We start from the raw sequence: 23,789 nt of genomic DNA, 5'->3' as shown, positions 1-23,789 counted from the left end.
ACACGTTAAACAATAAAACTGTAGATTTATTCGCGCGAACAACGCGAAATATCTGGGTGAATAGATGTTGTGGAATTTGTTTGAATTTTACCGTCTATTTGATGCGTGTAAATTTACCCCAGTGGGCAACGAGCGCATCAGAGCGGCCGTGCTGCATCTCGAACATGTTTATTTATAAATACTGTACTACATTCGCATTATGTCAAATTATTTCGTTCTAGCGATGGCAACGTAACTCACGGAACGGCCTCGTGAAACGTACTGTGTGACCATTTGCACACGAAATACATAGCGCGGTGCGTGCTGCCAGTAAATATGCAGAAATGCACGGATGAATAATATCAAAGCACGTTCAAGGATCTCGAATCATTAAATAGCGGTTGAATCTCGTGATACGACCGAAATGAGAAAGGAGTAATGGGGTCAAGCGTGTTGGCGACCCTCTGGCGTAACTTCGCTATCGCCGGTGTATAATCCTTTCCTAATGACGTGGCAGTTTTTTCCTTTAACACAGCCTGACACATAGCAATCACACCCGACTATTAAAACTTAGCCGTTTGTGTGCATTAAAAATTAACAATTGCAAATTTATACCCAAAACGTATACTTCTTCTCTCTCGAACAAACCGTTACAGCAGCGAGTGAAATTTAATTTCAGGCTATTACTCAAGAAATCAACTCGCGTGGTGACCGTGCACGCACACTAATTACATATCGCGTGCTTCTGCTCGAAATTAATGCGCGACGTTTGAAAAAAAAAAGTTAATCCTCCCGAGCGACCAATTCCCGAAGCCGAAGTAACTTTGCTCATTTACGGGACTGGCCGAGTCACGAATGTGGCCGACAGTGTCCGCGGAAAATAATTTATGCCCGGCAATAAACCTGGCATTAACGTGAATTGTGTTACGCGATAAGCGAACTACCTTTCTAACGAAGAATTTCTTATTTGTTGTTTCCAGACCACGCTGCTGCAGATGTTCGTGTTGGCCAGTTTGTTCACCCTGGGCACTGCCGTTTGCCCGAACGGCTGTATCTGCGACGACGACAACCTGATGGTGTCCTGCATAGGCGCGAACCTGGACGTCATCCCCATAGCCTTGAACCCGAGTATCCAACGGATAGTGCTGAAGGAGAATCGGATAAAGATCGTGGACGCGGCAGCCTTCCAGTTCTACGGGGATCTGAAGAACGTCGACCTCTCCAGCAATCACCTCTTCACCATTCCGAACGGCAGCTTCGACGCCCAGAAGCAGCTGGTGGAGCTGCATCTCAGGCACAACAAGATCTCCGCGTTGACCGAGAAGACCTTTCAAGGCCTGAGATCGTTGACGGTGCTGAATCTGCGGGATAATTATCTGGAGAGCCTGAAGAACGGTCTATTCGCCTCCCTGTCGAAACTGGAGGAGCTGGATCTGGGAAAGAATCGGATATCGAAGGTGGAACCTGGCGCGTTCCAGAAGTTGGGCACCCTAAGGGTGCTGCATCTGGATGATAATCAGCTGAGAACAATCCCGTCGCCAGCTTTGGCGCCATTGAATTCCTTGGCGGAGCTGCACATCGGTTGGAACGCGTTTTCGTCCTTACCCGATGACGCCTTCAAGGGGTTAGAACAGTTAACAGTGCTGGATATCACTGGAGCAGGGTTGGACGACATCAGCGATTCCGCTTTTCGTGGTCTGAACGCCCTGCGTACGTTGGAGTTAGATGGGAATAAACTTCGAGAGGTGCCAACCAAACAGTTGGCTGTACTGCCTCGCCTGGAAGAGCTGACTTTGGGTCAAAACTTCTTCACGACGCTAAGGTCAGGTGCCTTTCAAGGCTTATCCAAGTTGAAGAAGCTGGACATATCAGCAGCGAAATTGTTAACAATCGTGGAACGAGGAGCGTTCTCTGACAACGCCAACCTGGAGACTCTGGTGTTGAACAGCAACAAGAGGCTAGCCACTATGGAGGATGGCTCCCTAGCTGGTTTACCGAATCTAAGACATTTGATGCTGCGAGACAACGCGTTCACAGGGTTCTCCGAGTCCCTGGTGGCCTGGAACGAGCTGCGCCGTTTGGACCTGAGCGAGAACCCGATAGTTTGCGACTGTAGCCTGCTCTGGTTATCCGATGTGCTCGTCCCAAGGAATTCTAGTCCAGTAATATGTGCGGAACCTCCAGAGTCCAAAGGCAAGCCCATCAAGGGCATGACCCCAGACGAGCTGGGCTGCGCCTTCTCGGATCCCCGGAAACAGGCTCTGCTGGCGACTTTGTGCGCAGCTGGTCTAGTCTCGCTCATCGGGTTAGCTCTGATCCTCTACTATAGATGTCGCGGCCGGGTCCGAGTTGCCCTGAAGGACTACAAGTGGAAGAACCGCGCGATATCCCGCAAGGAGCACGAGTACCAGAAAACCTTTTCCGACGACGAGTACATCGTCCGGTCTGCTCATACGCACCACCACCATCATCACCATCAGGCCCAACCTCAGCAGCTGCCGCCACACCATCACCACCATCATCTTCAGCAACAGCAGCTGCAGCAGCAGCAACAACAACAGCAGCAACACTCGCAGATAGCGGCAGGCGTCAAGCCCATACCGGTGACGGAACTGTAGCTAGAACTTCGGGCGGCGAGCCCTGGAACCGGCGGTGTGTGGTTCCTGCCCCATGGCAGCACTACCCTCGCCGAAGGCTTCACATACATCGACGGGGAAACGGCGCGACAAATGCGTCGCCCGGGAACGCTGCCCAACACCGGCACGTCCGGTCACCGTACGGCCGGCCCCATAGAGGACGGCTCGACGCCGCTGAGCATCGCTGGCGATAATTGCTCTTCCACCGGCGTTAGATTACACTACTCGAATCACTCCCTACGTCGCACCCCCCAACCACCGCCCCACCGGGACAACGAGGGCGCAGTGGACAGAGGGCAGCACGAGGCGACCCTGCAGAATGGTGTCCCAGGACACCATCACCCGCCGCCGCTACCTTCTAGACACCATCAATCCTCCTATCCCACTCTGCCCATGAACGGCCACGCGACTCATCAGCACCATCACTTCCCGCGCGAGAAGGACAGGTCTTCAGGGCGGGAGAAGAACCGCGACCGGGACGCCGGCGTACAATCCGTCCCCCATCGGTCCGACAAGCACCGAGACGTTCAGAACGACGCCCACGACGATGGACTGCGGATGGGAGAGATCGGAACCTATCGAGCGTAAACGGATTGCGACGGTTCAGGGTGAGGGTCAAAGGGAACCTTGAAGGGCCGAGTGAATTGAATCGAAGACTGAAGTCAAACGTTGAAGCAGACACCTTGTTCCGCCAATAACTAAAACGTCGGTGATGGGTATTTAATACTACAAGATCGGACCACTTTGAATTTTATTCGAATCCTGGAAGTCTTGACCCGGGTTCGACCATAATGTAATCGTCGATTCAACAATTTACTAAACAGGAAGTCCTCACGGTCTTAGCAGACTTAAAGCCTAATATTAAGGTTTAGATTACCAAGCACATGTCGCATCATTTGGTTCTCCTTTCCGAAACAGCATCATACGGTGCTTCTTTTTTATCATCTCTGGCTATTTCTTTCATCGTTATGAGACATTTACTCCAAATGACAGAGTCTGATTGCAGGCATAGCCTCAGAAGTATAGCCACATTTATCAGAAACAAGAAAACACCAAAGGTGATCGCCTTGATGCCATTTTACCAAAGTATTTCTCCGTATTTGAACTCTCCGTGAAAGCTTTCTGGATTCTCAACGTTTTGAAGATTCCCATAAGACTCAAAGTGGTTTGTTGTCTGATTGGAAGTGCTTGAAAGCCCATCACTGATCTATTTGGTTAGGAAAGGTGCACTGGGCAACGATGGAATTGGTGAACTGGCAACACTAAATCAATTTGAAGACTGATTACGACGGACATCTGTGAACAATATCGACGAGTAATTAACCGATATCTGGGTACATTCCAACCGCTTTGTTTGCTTGTCCCAGAGACAGGCACCGACCTTGGAATTGTTGAACACCAAACTCTGGTTCTTAATTGCCGCGTTATGGCAGCGATCAGGGTAATCGGATAACGTCAAGTTTTGAAGGAAATATTACTTGTTCGAGATTATGAGGACACGTGTGCGATGGAACCTGCACGCACAAAAGGAAAGATCGATGAAGACGTTGCGGTGAACAAAGGACTGATTGGTTATTCAAAGTTATCAGGCAACGGACATTGCATTCTGAGAATAAAATCAACGGAGCATGGACAGGTCCAAGATTAGTTGGTCTTCATCTACGAGGACGAACCTGAAGAACAACTCGGAAGAAATGATGAAGATGAGAGATTGTAAATGTCAGTTTAATGCGCGCAGAAATGTTGAGGACTGTCGATTGCGTTTCTACCTTGAAGAGTCTGACGAATGTTACGAAAAATACCTTGTTGTGTTTTGTGACTGGAATATGAAGCACGCATGGAATCGTTTTCAAAAGTGGCATTAAACAATTCGGATTTTGTACCCCTTGTATACAGGGTGACTCAATGTTGAAAAATTTGTTTAACGGAATTGTACGATTCTTTTTACGTAATTCTGAGACACTTTATAGGATGAAACACGAAGACGAAGAATTAAGTAATTTTTGTAAAAATGTCCGTGGCATAGAAAGTGTCAAATCGGGTATTCGCTCAAATCGCGAGATTGAAAAGAGAAATGAAAAAATTGATAGAAATATGAAACATGTAAATTGTGTAATAAACTATACGTATATTTTTATTTTGAGAATAATAACGGTAGGCCAGTTAGCTGACCTAAAATTAGAATTAACGTTTCTGTTCGTGTGATGAAGACAACCCTTTGAACACTTACTCGCAAATCAAAATATATCGATGTCACGTGGATAAAAGGCACGAATACCTCAGAATTGTTTAAACAATTTACAATTAACAGTTCCGTTCATTTGTGCAGCTATCGACAGCGATATCTGTCTCTCAAAATGGCGAGGCCGATGTCATTTAGTGAGGTACTGAATTTTTAAAATCTGTTCGTTGTTTTTTTAAATGAAGAAACATGACATGCAAAATAGAAAGCCGTGTGTTGCAAAAATTGTTATCGAATCGAGAGGCAGCTAGTAATTAATCAATATCGATGCAATCCGTGACACATGTTCCGATCAAACTGCGATCCTTTATTTATTTTATTTTTTATATCGAAGCATATAAATGTGGGCTGTTGAAAATCGGGCAACTCGATGCCCCTGGGTCAGTTGACCAATGCATCAGAGAGCAATTAACACCTGATAGTCTTTTTGTTTAAACAAGGATGAAAGGATAAATTGGGATAGAATTAACACTTTGACAACCAAGCAGTTGAAATTTTTATGGAAATTCTTGAAAATTTATAAAAATATTCAAATCTGTTCATAATTGAATTGTAATTCAATTCCGTCATAAATTGCGTAAGTTTTGGTATTTGGATAAATAACTGAAGTTTACAATGAACTTTCAGTTTTAATTCAATTGATTACATTTCGAAATGGAGTAATATTTTATTACTAAACAACAGTTTGATTTTCAATGAATTAATATAACTTCATTAAACTTATCCTGGCTTCAAAATTCTCAATATACTTTAAAATATATTTTTATTAAATAAAAACCTGACTTCATTGCATAAACGTAACTTAACCTAAATGTACCAGTATCCTCAAAAACGTCTCATTATTACAAATTTGATTTTTAACGAAACCTAACCTAACTTATCCTAACGTCTTCAGTCTCTTCCAAAATATCCATCCTTCCAAAATTATTAAATACTTCATTTTTGGCAAATCTAACCTAACTTATTCTAGACTCTACATAGTCAACATCCTTTCAAGAGTATTATCATCAAATAAAACTTCATTTCTCACGAGTTAACCTAACTTTATCCTCCACAAAATTGTAACAAATCTAATCTCCAAAATCATAATCCATCAGTCTAATCCTAATAAAAATAAATTATTGTAACAATACTAAACATTACCTCAAAGACAGTATTTGATAAAAATTGCAATGCCATGGTAGTCAAAGTGTTAACTCTTCATGACGGAACCATTCCGCTCGACATACTTGCCCCGTGGGTACCAGTTGCCCAGAACTGCACTGGAACTCGAGTTACGATGTGAATGAACCTTTATCTTCCTAAGCACGCAATAGTCTGGCGAATCTGCCACTCCAGAACGAGAAACGTGTCCGAGAAGGAGGCGAGGATTATTTTTCCGGCCGAGTGTACCCTGTGGAATTCCACGGTCACCCCGGTCGAGAAAGGTGACTGCACCTTGAATCGACTCTTTCGTGCGACGTTCTCAACCGTGGAGAAGGTGGATTCCAAGTCCCAGCCCTCTAGACGAGCTTCGATTCTGGAATAGCTTTCGAGCAGCTACTCGCGACCCGTTATTTGAGGGGAAAAACGAGAAAATCCCTGCTCGAGTTTCCATTTTAAAAATCAGCCTTTCTCTTCGCACTCTGGAAAATCTCGATTGTGTTTTAAAGCGGAACATCGAGCACCGAAATGTGGGACATTTTTGACACCGAATCTAGTAGCTTTGCGCGAAGTTGCGAAAAATTGGATCAGAGAGAACCTCGTAAACCACTGACCATTTCTCATTCTTCTTGCTTGAAAATCTTTTTATTGAACTATTTAAAGTTTTAATGTACTATAAATGTATCTACGGAATTAGAGTATTTAATGGCAATTTCACAGGGAAATGCTTGTAATAAGTAAGTTTAAACTTGAAAATATTAGGTTAGGAGCATTTGAACGATTCACATTTCCCGCCATTTTTCATAACCTTAAAATTGTGTAATTAAGTTCGATTCTTTGCTGTGCAATAAATTTTGGTTTAATTCTTGTTTCTACTGAATTTTAACGAACATAATTGTCAGTTCGAAGTAGAAATGTAATTACTTTCTAATATATTTGCAATTCACAACTTTCCCGCCATTTTACGTAACCTCACTACAGAACATCAGGCTTATATAATTTTCAGCTTTTGATTCTTTCATTTACAATAAATAGTTTTTCATTTCTAATGAAGTTTAGTGAAATTACAATAAATGCGCCTGAAACGATCAAATTTAGGACACATTTACAGTGGTTTCACAACTTTCCCGCCATTTTTCTGTCATTTAATTATCAGTTTTAGATTCAAAAAATTAATTGTATGTTTTTCTGTCATTTCTTTTCTACAAAATGAAGATAACATTTCATTGTTAAAATTATATAATAACACAATCTTTTTTAAGTTAACATTTTTAACACATGTTCAATTTAATCTCTTGTTTCCCTTTTTTTTCGAGTGTCACATCTGCAAATTCTCTATCAGAAAAATTTCAAAAAATCATCAAAGAAATTATATATTGTTTTTCAAACTAAAAATTATCTGTTTAAACATACAAATTGATGTTATAAGAAATGATGCATTCGACGTCAAAAATGGCCTACTTCCATGTAACGCGAATTTCGCTCAAATTGGATTTTTCATTGAACTTCGTTCTTTTCGTCGAGTAAACAGAATTAATGGGTACAATTTGGTTCTCATCTCGAGAAGTGCGATTTGTTTGATGTTATCTCGAAAATTGTTGGAGATAAAACTTTTCAGAATCAAGCTTTCACTTTGACGTCACCTGATAGATTGCTCGTACGATCGTAGAAATAACTAATAAATCATTCGAAGAATGTCGTAAAGAAGATCAAAATTTTTGCAAGAAAATTAAAATTATTCCACGGGGAATCCTCTCGAGGAAATTCTATCGCCGTTTAAACCCTTACAAAGGGAGCACCGATAAGAAGAAAGTTCGCGAAGTAATTTCACCCTTGAGCCTTTTGCTGTCGGTTGAAAACCTGTTTCGCAAAAGTACAGGAACCCCTGTTTTGCAAATTATTTTCCGGAATAGATAATTTTAAGCTTTAAAGGAGAGATACGCTCGCTAATGAGATGTTCAAAATGTCCATTTTGATATTTTTATTTATTAAGTAGACGTAGATGCAACATTTTTCAAATTCGTACAATCTGTGTTACTTGTATTAAAATTATATTTAAGCGCGACAAACATTCGATATAAATTCTTTTGTACGAAGGTTGATACAGAATGTAAAGTTTTCATTTTATTCCATGGAAGATTCTTCTGACTCACAAGAGATTTTTGTACTAAACGAGCTTAATTATAAATTAACGATTTATTATAAACGTATAAACGTTTCTTCAGTTTTTTAAAACGACGAGTCTTTCATAGTTCTATTACTTTTCTTATGTAATGTCTTATTTATTTCGTGTAACTTTTTGTTAAAGTAGCATTTAGTTTGCGTTATGTATTCTTTTTATATTTGATATTGTTTCATTTACAGACATTTAACTCCTTTGGCCAAACTAACAATTTCGTTACATGTAAATTAATATAATTACAAAAATATATTAGCTAGTGGATTTTTCAATAAATCCTCAAAAAATTTTGTACAGCCTCAAATTGTATTAAATTGCTTTAAATAATTTTTTTTCGAAATGAGTTAACCCAATGTCTTCTCTTCTATCTACATCCATGGTTTCACGTATTAGAAAATAATCATTAAAATTCTAATTTCTTTTTTAATTAAAATCAAATTTGAACGTCTTAACAATTTGTGATTTGAGGGTTATTTCGTACAAGTAAACGTAATTACAATTTCAATTAATAATTACAATATTAATTATTATAAATCAAAATTTATACAGTTTTAAGTCCCACAGCATTGTTCGTAACAAAATTGTTGGCTCGAGTCGAGAGGGTTAAATTAAAGAAGGTTATGGTAATCTAACCTATATCGAATCAATTTTCCCAGAATGTATTCGGCTGAATACATCGAGGAAGCATTTTAACGTGAAATAATGTGCATTGGCGATCGAGATGCTTGTAGGTTTTCCAACTGCATTACACGATTATGCATTCGATTTAAGAGAAGTATCTCTTTCGTATTCAATTTAAAACACACATGGCCGAGAAATTCGATGCTGAAGACATTCCGGTGCCAAAACCAGTGTACCTTGTCTTTTTGTGTGAAACGTAGATATTATTTGAGTGATATGGCGACAAAAATTGAGAAATTTGAATTAATACGAGGATATTCAGTTTATAAGTAAATTGTACAGCATAAGTTTACAGTTAAGTAAATTTTAATACTTTAGAAGACATTGATATCAAATTTTTCACTGATAACATATATTGTATAAGTATCAAATTTACTATTAAATATCTTCACGAAATGATGTATAGGGTGTTCCAAAATGAAAATAAATTTCCTTAATATTTATTTTGTACAAAAATGCACGGAATTAATTTGTTATCGGTTACATTGAATTTCGGGTTTAGTCTAACCTGAATTAATTATTTAATATAACTAAATAAATTCGATATTAATAAGCTTTTGTACAAATCAATTGCTTTCGTATAAGCTGTTGCTTTCAGACAATTTTATTGAGAAACATATTTTTATATAAAGGCAAAATTTGGTAATTTGAAACATCCTGTGCAACCACAGCACTCAGAGGGTCAACTGCCATCTTTTTTACATGATTTTTGTAAACAACCTTTGAAACAAACTATTGTATCATATTGACACCGTACTGTATACAATATCGCATACTATTCTGTTGACATATTGAAAATACTGTTATTTAAAGTTCATTGGAACGCATAAAAATGTTTATATTAACCTTTGCGCACCATATTTGCAGTTGAAATTAACCAAAAATGTAAATCCAATATTTAATAATTATTAAAACATCTATTTATGCGAAATATATCGACTTTCGCGAGAAACGCTCGGAAAATATATTCGTCGAATAAAATATAAACTTTTATTCGTAATGAAAATACGAGCAAAGGTTAAATTATTAAAAATTGCCAAAAAATTGGGTCGTCTGACAAATGGTAACGATATATTTTTTTTAATCGACGCTAAACATTTTGAAGAATATTCAAACCGAAATACTTGTTATCGTTACAAAGCAAGTATTTAATCAAATTGAATATCGTAAACTGTTTGTACGAAGAATATTATTTCGGGTCTTTCGTGGCCCAGCAATCGATACTACTTATGGTGAATTGCGCAAAAACCGATAATGGAACTCTGTTGATATCCTAACATTTGACGGGCCCGAAATGGGCCGAATTCGAGTAACTTAAAAATGAGCGTATAGGGATAAAAAACACTAGATATATCAGATCTTATTTTTTAAGTAACGTAAGTTTCAGACGATAGCGTTTAAACACAGAGAGAATTGGAAAGGTGTCGGAACTTCGTAGGCACTTTGCTATGTCCGATTGTAATTAAATTAATTGTAAATGTCGGGGTCAAGTGTGTCGTAGGTAGTCGATGCAAAAATGAAGAGTATTACATACTCTGTTAAGATAGAAGTGGATGAAGAAAATTGTATATTTTACGATATTAACATACTAGAAGGGATAATTAATAAATTAACTAATCCTCGAATAGCGGTGCGTGGTCATCATTGGCCCATATAGAGCTTAAATCTAGTTTCAAACTCTTATCTTGTACTACCTGATTTAACGCTATTTTCTTGCAGAAATTTAAATGGCTGATTTCAGTCGATGCCTCGTATCTACGCATCTGGGTCACCATTGACCCAACCACCGCTGTTGGAGGGTTAAAGCGAATCGTATCGTATCGTATCGTATCGTGTTGCTAGTCAATCGATACCCGTTGAGAGAAAAAAAGAAACGAGAGAGAAATGATAGGAGAGGCGATGTAAAGAGTATGATTGAGTAAATTAATCGTGTCACAGATATTAAATTATTGTACAAAATTTAACGTCGATAGTTTGTAAGGCCTATCGTTTTAATTTTACGAAGATCGACTTAAGTTTGTACACTCGGCTGCAACCTAGGCTTCCCTTAGTTAAAAATAGGGTTAGTTCTCCTCAGGGTCTCCCTAGGATCTCCCTAGGTTCTTCCCGAAACCAAAGGCAAATGGCGGACTCTGAAATTCTTAGCCAAAGGAAACCTACGTTGCCACCGAGTATACGTCAAATTATAATACTATGCGCCAAATCGTACGGCGTTCAAACTCGTATCTATGCACACGATTTATTCACGTTCCTTTCGCGTTCGACGGGCTAACAAGAGTTCTAACTGTCTCAGATCCCTTCCAAATATAATCGATCAGAGTTCTTTTGTAACATACTATTTCGGAACTTTATGATCTATGATAATACTCCTAAACATTTGAAGTTAAGGCAAATTAATATTTATGTTAGTCAAAATTAAAGTGAAAATTAATTTTACCCATTTGTAATGACTTATGTCGTAATGTACAGGAACATAAAGCAATTTATAATGGCAGAACAAAGTAGAACTCTTGGTGGTTTACCCACGCAGTAGCGGCTGACTTCGATGTCCATCCCTCTTCGACTTCGTACCACTCTGAATCGTTTCCAACTTCAGCAAGACTCAAAAACTCACGAGGCTTCACGAGAACAATTGAAAATCGAGTGAGGAAACGCGTTAAGATCGGAGGATCAGCCGGTGAAGAGCAAACACTGTACAATTCGTGTAAAGCATAGCGGAGCCTTATTGAGAAAGCAATATGCATCCTTTAAAAAAAATACACTGCTTAAAAGTATTTTCAAGCTGCTAATTCTACTCGAGTAATTAATTCCTATTGCTAAGCGAACGTCGAGACGTCCTGGATCCTCGAGGATAATCATAGTCTTCGAATCGGAGACCGATCCTTCGAGTAGCCACGGATGTAACCCCATGAATTATATCCGACTGCTACGGTTATGTGTTCTGTCATGTAAACGCACACCTTTTTTACTTCTTCGAATGCGATACATTGTTCTGATGGCTTGCACTGCCGTGTAATCGTTCGATTGTGTACTTAGATTAAAAATGAATCATAAAGATCAACAGTCAAGCAACGGATCTTTGAAGATTAGTGCCACGTATTGTTACGATAATATAATTTAGCGGTACGTACTTTAAACGTTATAAAACACGCGTTGAGGTTGCATTCGATTTTCACCCTTCAAAGAGAGTTGATTCGCTCCCATGGAGGTCATGCTATAAAAAATTAGGACATTTTTCAAAAAAATTAACTAAGGAACATTGTTACTCTGTTGTAAATTTGCGATTGAGTCTCGCCATTTTAATATATTAAAATTTTTAATTATTATAATATATTTACGTAATATTTACATTACAGTATATTTAAATTATTGAGCTATACTGCACTCAAATTCCTCTTGGTAGATGACCTCCAAGGTGTAAGAAAAATGTTGAAACGAAGATTGAAACGTCCCATAAAATATATTTCGGAAGATCATTGTAAGAAACGTTGCTGTTATAACCCGTGTGTCCATAAACCAATAAACGATTTAATTTCCTCATCCAGTTCGATGATACGGTGTTACATCGTGGTCGGTGACCCAGAGTCCTCTCGACTCCGTATGTAAATACACTTTCGGAGATAGTTCGTATAAAAATCATTCATCGCCTATACGGATACAATTTTCTCCCACTTATCGAATCTTTAATAAAGTGTATAATAAAACGTCGAGCGTGGCCCAGATTCCGGCGGCTTCTTCTTTTTCGCCGCCTTTGACGGTGTGGCACGGGACGCGATCGAACTTTGTAAATATTGCTGATAAAAGATGCCGTGGGAAGCGTTGCACGCTCGGGAAAAAATGGTAGCGACGCTCTGTATTTTGGCGTAAGAGGAAATAAATAAATAAGCGTAGACTCGTCGAAACCGAGCGGAGTTTCAACGAGTCCCTGGGCCATAACTTAGGTCTCTAAATATAATAATTATTATAGGGGTATTCCAGCGTTATTTTGTACATAAACAACTTTATCAACGGATATTAAAAAGTCGTCAATAAATCTATATATAAAAAGTATGCTTTTTCATTTTATTGTCGAAAACAATCTTCCTTCAGAATTATTTCCTGACATATTCTTTTCGAATGGGAAACACGCGTTGCATCTAAACATAGTCTGATTGTTTCTTCTTTCTCTATAAATACTCACAATGAACCCTCCTAAAACGAACCGTAAGAGGTTAAAAAGAAGAATGTTCGTCCATAACACTTGAATTTGAAAACCTTCGCTATACCTATTTAGTTTACCTTCTCTATCATAGATATCATACGTTCTAAAATGAAATGTATACATAAGAAAATTAAATATCAAATATTTTGGCAAATAATACGTCCTGGTAAAATTATTCGGTTTATTTATTTTTGTTCTAGATTCATTGGAAAAGATTTTGATTAAAATCGACAATCCCATGAGTGTTATCTTTCCGTGTGAATCGTACACGTGTTCCTAGATATGGAATATGGATGAACAGAAGTTGGTCTGATGTAACACAAAACATTTATTTCACGAAAGATTTACGTAACAATACATCATACAATAGTTTGTTCTTTTTTTTCTTCACCATTATGTACAAAAGCTATGTTTATACGTAGGTACTGAAACTTTGGTATAAGCAAACATCGCGTGTTCCCCTGGTGACTAATTTAATTTAATAGGATTAACACTTAAAAATAATGTACAGTTACATGACCAAACAACACATAACGTTTGGAATGTCGTTTACCTTTAGTAAAATAACGAGATAGGTCTATAAATATATATTATAATTAAAAAAAAAAACAACACACAAGATTTTATAATACATTATTACAATAAATTTTAAGAAAATCTAAAAAAATACACGTATCGACAAAAGCGATATTTATTGTTGGGTTGTTTGTCCTTTGTGTAAAAATGTATGTTTGCTGTTCTACAATATATAAATTGCATTCTGGTTCATTCAATTTTTCACGAAGTGGCTACTCTGTTTTTTTTTTTTTTTTTTTGTAAAATATTTAGATATTTCGATTAACAAATTATAAATAATATCATGTACAAAGCAACTATTCCACATCACACAATAATCACAAGTTTCTTACTTCAGGTATTAATTAGTGTTTTTTGACCATCGCAAAGCTGAGGCCCAGAATACTTGCAACACCAATAATAACCCCTCCTGCAATGGCCATACCATAAAGACCCTCTGCAAAAGAATAAATATTTAAACCTAACAAACAGTCACAGCTTTAATATTTCTTTTCATCTGCTACTTGAAATTATGTTACAAACGATAGTAGTAAAAAATTAAGCAGAACTAAAAGTTTAAATATGTAAAGGCATTAAAAAAGAGTCTTTTCGCAATACTATTTTTATTAAACATGTGAAATATATACAAGAATAGACTAAAAAGTATAAGTTAGCTGTGTACGTGATATGAGAAGATAAAAACTAATTTGATCATACTTGTCATCATTGTCAATTAATGTGAACGCTATTGCACGCATATAAAAATATTATACTCGGTAACATGCAAACTCCTTGCTTTTGTTAATGTTACGTATCATGACACTACATAGCATACATGTTGCATAAAAGCACAAAATATAAGTTAATACTGGCTGCTTTTAACTAAAAGAAATATAATAGCTACCAACCCATGAAACTACTACCACAAGAAAAAACAAGAGAAAATAAAATGATTGATTCGTAATACATGCAGATTGCAAAAATGTTAGTCCTGTGTGAATAACAAGTTTTATTTGCCCAAACCAATAATAATTTATAAAAAGAAAACCTTTTTCCATTTTCTTCTTAATCAGTGTTTCCAAATGTTGTACTTGTCGGTTTTGGGGTTCAACTTGCAGAAATGATCTAACGTACGTTAAAGCTTTTGAATATTCCTAGAAACAGAAATTGTTTAATTAATTGATATTCAGTTTACTTTTGAAAAATTTAATTAATTTTGTATAATTTCACCTTTATTCTAGCATTTCCGATTGCTAAATAATATAGACAATCTCGTTTATTACTGTCATCGTGATTGCAATACAAATCCTCCAATAAAATGATTCCCTTTCGAATATCCGCAGGATATTTACTCCTGACAAGACACCATGCGTATTCAAACTGTGCTTTCTGTGTTACAAACGATGAACGTAATTGTTCATGATATACACGTTCGAATTTCTGGAACAAATAAGTAAAACATTTTTTATATATAACATAATGCGATGCAATTCTTCTATATGAATATGTAATGTGTATACGTATTTAGATGCAAGTAATCTATAAGTTATATTGCTAGTTTAGTTTACTTGAAGTTCATTGAATAGAATCCTATTAATACATATATACTTAAATATAACAATTAGAACTCCAAAATGGCAAATTCATAACTTTAATACAAATTCAAGAAATAAATCAATGCTACCTAACCTCTAAAACTGCTCTATTGGCTCCAATTACCATCCTATGTTACAAGAAAAGATTTGAAATGTTTCCAAGAAACATTTCATATGCGTCACTTTACCCATTTATACAAAACACATATGCGACTTAAATACAATTCTTATACTTTTTTTATCGAGAATATTTACCTTCAAATCTTCAGAAGAAACAACCTCTTCCAATACATCCTCCATCTTTTTATATAAATTTACGAGAGAATTATGAGAAAACAATTTGTTCTATTCCTAAATTCTACCTTAACGGCAAAATACTCATCACAAAACTACCAACTCTGTTCCGGTAAATCCAACTGTCAAAGAGAAAGACACAACCAACTTCGCTTCGACTTCTACGTACGACTTATTGGCGAAATAAAAAGCGCCACTGTACAAGCGATTTAAAGTGTGTAACACTAACGTTGTACATTTAATGAAAATAGTCAATTTATATGTACTTGTGCTTAAAAAAATTGAATTCATCAAAATTTAATATACACGTATGTATAATATGAAAGTAATTAAAATTACATGGGTCCAGTTCTTTTTTCTTTATTATATGGTACAAATTTACATAAATATACAAATTTATATTTGTAATAAATTAACTATACTACTATGCATATTAGGAACTTGAGAAAATTTTGTTTAATTGTTGTGTTAATGAATATAATGGCATACCCATTACAGTATAAAAATCCCCATTAACTTTTTCAACTAAACAGCCACCGTATCCTTGTACACCGTAAGCTCCAGCTTTATCTCTGTAAACCAGAATGGTTTTAAATAAAAAGATAATTACTATTCAAATACGAGGAGCAATTAATTTATACACACAAACATTCCCCTGATTTTATGTATGTTCTTATTTGTTCTTCTGATAAATCCCCAAATTTCACTTTTGTGGACTCATAAAAATTCACCTCCGTATTTGAAGTTTTTAAACATACGCCTGTGATAACTGTATGCTCTTTATTCGCTAAACTGAAATAGAAGTCATGTAACAAATGTACATTATGCCTTAAGGTAATTGCATTACCTTGACAACATTTCAAATGCCTGTGATTCATTTTTCGGTTTTCCATAAATAAGATTACCCATTGTAACCATTGTATCTGCACCAATTATTAGAAAAGGTGGTGCAAGATCTTTTTTCATTCTATTATATACTTCTTCTACTTTATACTTCGCTAAGTTTTGTATGTATTCTCCGTAACTTTTATATGCTGACCTATCTAAATTTTCATCGTACAACGAAGGTACTACTTCTGGTTTTATACCCTGATACATAACAAAAATTCATATTTATGTTTCATCTAAATTTACTGTTATGTATGTTCAATTCTCATGATTTTATATAACAATATCTATCAAATGATTACATAAAATCTAATATAATGAGCTACACTAGGTTATATGCATAAAATATATTTTTTATTGCTATAACACTAAATTTTTTCATGGAACAACAAAGATTACCAATTTTTGTATTATTTCATGTCGTCGAGGAGATCCACTAGCTAATATTACTCTGCTTTTGGTTAAGGCTTCTATTGTTTGCTCTAACATTATTTTAACAGATAAATTAAATAATAAAAAAAAATACAAATAAGATTTTTAACAATTTGGATAAAGTGCTACAATCTTTTGTTATTTTCAACAATATCCAGTCAATTTTTATTTAATACACGTTTCAAACAGAGTGGCGTTAAAGACTGAAAAGCATTAAAGTTTTAATGCTTGTAGATGTCGCCATGTATTAAGATTTCAAATAATAATCAAATATGAAGATTGATAATCAAATATCAAGATTGACTCATATTTATCATATCAATAAATTAGTTATCTCATAATACTGTGTTATCTTTATATAGAATTTACAAAATTTATTTTTTCTTTGGAATTTAAATATTGGAACTTAAAATTTTTTTTTAACTTTGTGATATTGGAATTTTTTAAATTTTTTAATTTTGGGACTTTTTTTCGAAATATTGGGATTTTGGGATTTTAGAAATTTTTGAACTATCGTACTCAGGAGCTTTAAAATTGTGGATGCTTAAATATCTGGAATTCTGGAATTGCGAAATTATTGAATTTTACAGTCTTGCGAATTTTGGGAATTTAGAAATTTTGAACTTTTTAATTTTGAAACTGGGAATTAAGAACTTTTGATTTTTAGAACTTTGGGAACTTGGAATTTTTTAAGTCGGAGCATTAAAATTTTGAAATTTTGGAAATTTGGGATTTTGAGACTTCAATATTCTATATTTGAACTATTTCGAACTTCATAATTTGCACCTGGAGATTTTTAAACCTCAGAATTTTGAAACTACAACACTTGAGAATTTTGAACCTTTAAAAATTTAGAATTTTAAAGTTTTGAAATTTTGCAATTTTACCCAAGTAACATTTTGAAAATTTAAGACAGTGGAACGTAGAACTTTGAAATTTCAGAGTTTCAGAATCATTCAATATTTAAACATTTGAATTTCCAAACTATAAAATTTTTAATTATTGTCTCGAATATCAGAATTTCAAAATCATGGAACGTTGGAGTTCCGAAAAGTATTGCATGACGAACATGCACGTCACGAAATACAATTTTGGAAAGTGGGTTTTAGTCCATAAACGTTAGTGAATCCCTGTAAGAGAGTATCATGTCAGAGGTGTCCAAGGAAGATCCAGGCTCTCCCTACTCCTGGTCCCTCCTCTCGGACGAGCGTGGATCTCCCTCGGACGTTTCTGACGTAATCGTTTTGTCGTGCATCTCGAGTTAATACCAGTGAAAAGTGCGTGAAAACGATGTACACCGTAACGCACACCTGTAACACTCATTAACGGCTGTTCTGAGAACGCGGAGTGGAGGGGGACGTGTTCTCTTCAGGCCACTTTTACACCTTATTAGTTTGACGGTTGCTGTTCATCGTAATTTAAGCGTTGCGTATTCCATTTGCGAAGGAATTTTACATTGTTGCGGCTGATCGACACGATTTCTACTTTCGAAGAAGATGAACGAACGCAACCCTAACAAGAGTGACAGAAAATTTACATCTCAAAAAAATTCCGAGATGGATATATTTTTTTATTCAAAATCGAATCTTAAAGGTTTGTATTTTCTAGGTGTGCAGTATGTTGTGCAGTTTTGGGTCACGATTGACCCGGTCACAGTCTCGAGGGTTAAAAGGACGACCACCGAGCGGCGCGTTTAAGGAGGGAGTATTTAGCGTAGCTTAAAAATATTAGAACGGGAAGGAGAACTATTTTCTAGGCATAGAGAAGAGTCTAATACATCGTAATCGGTAAATTACGTAAATGCCGCATGCCATGAACGAACCTAAAGGTCAGTCAGTCCGAGGTCTTACATAATCGCAAGGCGAAAGGTTGACCCATCTTTACGCTGCAGCCTTCCAGCTGAACAAAGATTTCGCGGCATTTTTTCACCATACCTCGCATTGTTTCGACGAGAGCAACGCTCTTAACCGTTGAATTAATTAATTTAACGCGATTCATCGAGGCCTGGGTTTGTCACGATGCACTTAGTCGTGGGAAGATGAGCTGATAGATCATACTTTGTGGCTTGGAAATTACAAGCAATGGACCTTGCTGAAAATTAAACAGAAGTATCGATTTTTATGTAGTTATACAAGTTTAAAAATAATAAATTAAATTATTGATATGAATTGCAGATTTGTATTAGTGATACAATTACGTATTATTAAAACTTTTTGATCTTATGTTCAAGTAAATATAAGAATGTACAATTATTAAATTGCACTGTTAATATTATAAAAATGTAGAAGAATGTGTTATTTTGCTTTCATATAGTTAATGGAGTATGTGGAAGATTATGTTTATAAAAATATAAAGAAAGTGGACTTGTGACAAACAAACTACTTTTATCTTATCTTTTCTGACATATTTGTGGTTAGGTTAGGTTTATTGAGGTTGTATAAGTACTTCATATTTTTTAAACTTCCTAGAGTTAAGTAAACATAAGAATGTAAAATATTATGTTACTGTACTAATATTGTAAAATTATAGTATTATTTCTATAATACATAAATTATGTTGTAAAGAATAAAATTTATAAAAATATAGAAGATTATAGAGGTATTATTAAGGCTATGTAAGTATTTTTTATATTTTTTAAACTTCTTATAAGATTATAAAAATATGAAATTATAGTACTAATATTATTAAAATGTGAAAAAAGCTGTAAGTACTATTATTAACTATTATATCAACTGTTAAAATTAATCGTCCACATGGAAGATTACAGACTTTTTAAAAATATAAACAATGGCAGAGGTAATACTAAAGTTATCCAAGTACTTCTTAATGTATTTCAAGCTTGATACTTTTTAAATATACTTCATTGCAAAAGAATCTTTTAATACATAAATTTTCTTAGTGTAGATACATTTTATTTGAAACAAGACAAAAAATAATCATTAAAAATTCTTTATTATTTTTATTTTGTAAATAACATAATTAAATTTAATTTAACGTGTAAATCATTTGAATTACATATACTCAAATAACTTTTCATTTTATTTCACTGAAAATTTCGTTCGAAAATTAATGATATAATATAAAGGTCAGTCATCTGTGCAAATAAACATGCGATTATTTCAAGCAACATTACCAGATAAGATAACAATATAATCTTGACTATTTTCACTTATGGAATAGTTTGTTTGCACAATGATCAAGGTTGTTGTCGAAACATGCATCGACGCAATCAGGCACACGGAAACGTATTTGTTGCAACTGTAGATGCAAATAACCCGGAATTCTTGAAGATGATTCCATGGAAACAAGTCTGGTTATCTGAAGATCTACATAATCAGAGGTTATGACGAGCAGGATATTAAAAACCAGTTATTAAACAGTATTCACAGACCGAATGCTAAGATAAACGTGGATGATGTATGCTATTGTTGTTTCATGCATTTGCCTTTTTTTACGGAATCGTACATTCATGGAAACAAAGATCCCTTCAGAGATTAGAAAGTATCCTTCAAAATGCAGGAAATTTGTTGTAACGTTACGATAAATTATAAGATTCAACGCGAACCGTTTATGGCCACTTTATTCCACATATGTTTAGTCAATCACTGTTACAAAATTTGACAATTGCGAAAGTGATTTCGATCGCAGTGACACAAACGCATTAATAAACATAAAGTATCTTTTGATACTTTCACTGATCCAGCCGCATAATTTAATGAATGAACATCTCTTAATTCAATAACATAACTTTTGAGTTAAATGAAGGGATAGTGTGGAAATATCATTTCCATATTTTCTATTTTGTAACACTTGTACATTTTGAAATAACTGATAGAGGCTACAAGTTCTGGAATTTTTGGCTATTTATGATGTTATATTTTTAAGTAATTTATTTGTTGTTACCTTTTAGATTTTTAGAAAATTTTGTTTTAAGACTTTTTTAAGATTATGGACTTTTTTAGGCTTTATTTAAGGTTAAAATATCAAATTCATTTAAATTTTTCCTAGTTTCTTCGGTTCTGTTGATTCTTTCTAAAAAATTAGAAACTTCCAAAACTGAGAACTATAGCTCTCCCTAAACATTTTCTGAACTTTAGAAATTTCTGAATTTTTTTAGATTCGCCTTAGAATCTTCTCGTAACATCTCCAAAGACTGTCCTTACTTTTTTCTACAATTTCACCAAAAACAAAATTTAAGATTCTATCTATGATTTTACTAGATCCCAATTTTCCTAGGATCTGTTATTCTCTTAAAGTTCTAGAACCTTTCTAGAATCTCTTCTTCCTATATTTTAATTTATAAAGCTAGGAGCACTTAAAGGAAATAATGTGAGCATAAAAGTATGTGTGGTATTAAATTTGGAAAAGAAAGGTTAAGTAACCTTTTCCTTGGCAGTGCACGATGAGCCATCGAGTTTATGAATGTACCGGGCTCTAATAAGAGATCACATTGGGACGATGAAATTTTTGTTTGTAGATCTACAGAAGATAAGAAATATGGTATCTGACGTGTAAGGTAATTACGAAACCGACAATTGGAAAAGAAAGTAAGAAGTTCTGGCTATTCCAGTTCGGGTACAGAGAGCCTCGTATTAAAAGTGGTGAAATTGGTGAATTAGCTAATAAGTGAAATTACCTGTATAGGTCAACCTCTATTTCCACGTGTGCGTTGGTGAAACGTTGCGTGGGTATCGTAAAAAAAAATGATGATTCCGAGTGACCAAACGTCGTTGAGTAATTACGAGGACGTTGCACTCCGTGGCTTCTGCATTCGACGTTACATAACAATATTATATATTGAATGTTAAACGATGTTAATCGCGATACAAATTTAATGCCCGGTCGCGAGCGACACAACGACCGTGCTCGACGCAATTTTTTCGCTGGAATGAACGCAACGGTATTTTGCAACGACACGCAACGGTTTTTATTGCCGTTTTTCATTTTCCACGTTGCATACCTTTGAGATTAACGTTAGAAACGATTTTAATGAAATTTTTAATCGTGTTTGAAATTTGAGAAATTTAGCGGTGAATTTAACATATTATTATGTTATTATAAATTTAGGAAAATATGATGAAAAATTTGGAGAAATTTGTTGTTGAATATATTACAGTTTATTATATGAAATTTGATAATTATTTAATTTGTTATTTTATTATTTATTTTAGTAAAATTTGTTACATGAAATTTTGGGAAGTTATGATTTATGATACTTGAAGAAATTTATTTTATAAATCGTAAAGTAATTTATTAGTGGGTTTATAGAAATTTGGTAGAAAAATAAAATTTTGAAAATTTTTATGATATTAAATTTGAAGAAATTTGTTACTGGATTTATTAAAATTTATTATATCATATTTGAGATAATTTATTACTGAGTTTATTACAATTTAATATAAAAATAAAATTTAGGAAAGTTTTGTGATACAAAATTTGAAGAAACTTATTGAATTTATTTATTGAATTGTTAAAATTTATTATATTGTGTATTGTTGAGTTTTGAAATTTATTATAAAAATCAAGTTCAGATAAGTCATAAATTAAGGAAATTTTGCGATATAAAATTTGAAGCAATTTATTATTAAAATTACAGTGTGTTACATAATATCTGAAAACTTGATAATAAATTGCATGTCGACTGTTAATTTTGAAATGTAAAAAGTCTGAAAGAATTGTACGTCTGAAAAACAACATAAAATGGGTCTTGTGATGTATTAATTTAAACATTAAAACTTGACAACACAGACTACGTAAAAATAATATTAAAATATTTAATACGAAGTTGCTTATTAATTTCAATAATGATTGATTTACCACATTGTTATATCTACAATAAAATTCAAACTGCTATAAACTATTTCAAAACATAGAAAATCTGATATATTTTTTCAACATAAAAATTTTATTTAAATGACACATGTGTTATGTCAATTCAAAGCTTAAAACTTAACAAAAATCACAGCATAAACGCAATCTTAATGTTCTTAATGTAAGCAAGGTGAAAAATGAATGAAAAAGTGAGGTTATGTCAACACGTCCATTACAATTTCATCACAGAAAAGTAATACAAAATGGCACTTGTGCTGAACTTACAGTTTACAAATTTATGAAAACCACCGTGTATTTTATTAATATTCCTAACAAAAAATGGTTGATCATCAGAATATACTTTAAAATAGTGTTACATTAAGAATATAATGAAGAAGACAAGAATTTTCAGATTGACCATTGATTATATCCTGGAAATATGTTACTATGCGGTCATTAAGACAGTAAGACAATAAATACCAAAGACCACTCCGTAATAGTGACGTCAATAATTATCTATGCACCGAGTAGGTTGCTCATATCGATAACTTTATAATTTTCAATTTATCGTGTGGGATCTTTGGATTTACATATAACACGATGAAAATACTTTCACCGATAATCCACTAAGTATACTGGACATAATCTAGCAACTAATCAATCTCCGGTAATTCTCTCTTAATTGCAATAATTCATATTATGCAATTTAATTATATGCGTACAAATGTTGTATATCATATCTATCAACCGTAATTGTATAAATGAATTGTTCATGTTATGTTACAAATGAATTTTCATTTTCCGTACGTTATTTTATCTCGCTTCTAAATAAATTTCCGTTCTTTTTTTATGAATAATGTCTGTACTTTGTTAGCGTTTTCATTCAAGCGTTCATTAACTCTCGTATAAAATGCAATTTTTGCCTGTTTGAAAAAAGTCCTTCTTTCTCCCTCCGTTAAATAAGCAATTTCAAAATGAAACGTTTGAAATTTAAGCTCGAAGTTTATTGAACCCGTAGAAACAATTTCCAAGCGATGCATCGTTGTCAACTTTGTATACGTAAATAGTATTTACATCGAGAGAGCTCGTTCGAGTTTTTAATAGTTTGTATTCACAGATACTGCTACTGGCATAGTTTGAAATTTAAACAACG

At 34.7% G+C, this 23,789-nt stretch overlaps 4 protein-coding genes across 11 annotated transcripts in view; 2 read left to right on the top strand and 2 right to left on the bottom strand.

Moving 5' to 3' along the window:
• The window catches only part of LOC100875595 (uncharacterized), a 412,310-nt gene extending 409,713 nt beyond the window's left edge, over nucleotides 1-2,597 (top strand). For all 7 annotated transcript variants that reach the window (XM_076531348.1, XM_012281881.2, XM_012281880.2 and 4 more), the window contains one exon: nucleotides 960-2,597. In XM_076531348.1, the coding sequence (XP_076387463.1) occupies nucleotides 960-2,597 (1,638 nt within the window). The remainder of the gene's footprint in view (nucleotides 1-959) is intronic.
• A 111-nt stretch (nucleotides 2,598-2,708) lies between these two features.
• Nucleotides 2,709-12,910, top strand: LOC105661753 (uncharacterized). Its single transcript, XM_076531351.1, has one exon. The coding sequence runs from the start codon at nucleotides 2,709-2,711 to the stop codon at nucleotides 3,201-3,203; it is 495 nt and encodes a 164-aa protein (XP_076387466.1). The 3' UTR covers nucleotides 3,204-12,910.
• A 459-nt stretch (nucleotides 12,911-13,369) lies between these two features.
• On the bottom strand, nucleotides 13,370-15,654 carry Fis1 (Mitochondrial fission 1 protein). 2 transcript variants are annotated; one of them, XM_003701795.3, is made up of 4 exons: nucleotides 15,467-15,654; nucleotides 14,847-15,056; nucleotides 14,665-14,770; nucleotides 13,370-14,073 (listed from the first exon to the last, which is right to left on the bottom strand). In XM_003701795.3, exons 1-4 carry the CDS (start codon nucleotides 15,509-15,511, stop codon nucleotides 13,982-13,984), a joined length of 453 nt encoding a protein of 150 aa, XP_003701843.1. In that variant the 5' UTR covers nucleotides 15,512-15,654; the 3' UTR covers nucleotides 13,370-13,981. The 2 variants fall into 2 exon arrangements, with proteins under 2 accessions (XP_003701843.1, XP_076387467.1); XM_076531352.1 differs by lacking the exon at nucleotides 15,467-15,654 and adding an exon at nucleotides 15,306-15,405.
• Nucleotides 15,655-15,849: 195 nt separating this feature from the next.
• Nucleotides 15,850-17,054, bottom strand: LOC100875706 (dTTP/UTP pyrophosphatase). The gene is made up of 4 exons (XM_003701776.3): nucleotides 16,793-17,054; nucleotides 16,353-16,594; nucleotides 16,151-16,297; nucleotides 15,850-16,077 (listed from the first exon to the last, which is right to left on the bottom strand). The coding sequence occupies exons 1-4, from the start codon at nucleotides 16,880-16,882 to the stop codon at nucleotides 15,939-15,941; spliced, it is 618 nt and encodes a 205-aa protein (XP_003701824.1). The 5' UTR covers nucleotides 16,883-17,054; the 3' UTR covers nucleotides 15,850-15,938.
• Nucleotides 17,055-23,789: the final 6,735 nt, after the last annotated feature.

The sequence above is a fragment of the Megachile rotundata genome, chromosome 4 (assembly GCF_050947335.1).
Source record: "Megachile rotundata isolate GNS110a chromosome 4, iyMegRotu1, whole genome shotgun sequence".
Classification (NCBI taxonomy): Eukaryota; Metazoa; Arthropoda; class Insecta; order Hymenoptera; family Megachilidae; genus Megachile; species Megachile rotundata.
Note: the sequence above shows the minus strand (reverse complement) of the source record. Positions and strands in the feature narration are given on the sequence as shown.

Bases quoted from the DNA above. Each gene is read 5' to 3' on its own strand.
- LOC105661753 (XM_076531351.1), top strand. From the start codon at position 2,709: ATGCGTCGCCCGGGAACGCTGCCCAACACCGGCACGTCCGGTCACCGT.
- Fis1 (XM_003701795.3), bottom strand. From the start codon at position 15,511: ATGGAGGATGTATTGGAAGAGGTTGTTTCTTCTGAAGATTTGAAG. The intron at 15,057-15,466 runs GTAAATATTCTC...TATTTGTTCCAG, and splicing joins TTTCTTCTGAAGATTTGAAG to AAATTCGAACGTGTATATCA. The intron at 14,074-14,664 runs GTTTTCTTTTTA...ATTCTTTTGCAG, and splicing joins TAAGAAGAAAATGGAAAAAG to AGGGTCTTTATGGTATGGCC.
- LOC100875706 (XM_003701776.3), bottom strand. From the start codon at position 16,882: ATGTTAGAGCAAACAATAGAAGCCTTAACCAAAAGCAGAGTAATATTA. The intron at 16,595-16,792 runs GTAATCTTTGTT...GTTATGTATCAG, and splicing joins ATGAAATAATACAAAAATTG to GGTATAAAACCAGAAGTAGT. The intron at 16,078-16,150 runs GTGTGTATAAAT...TCTGGTTTACAG, and splicing joins ATAAAATCAGGGGAATGTTT to AGATAAAGCTGGAGCTTACG.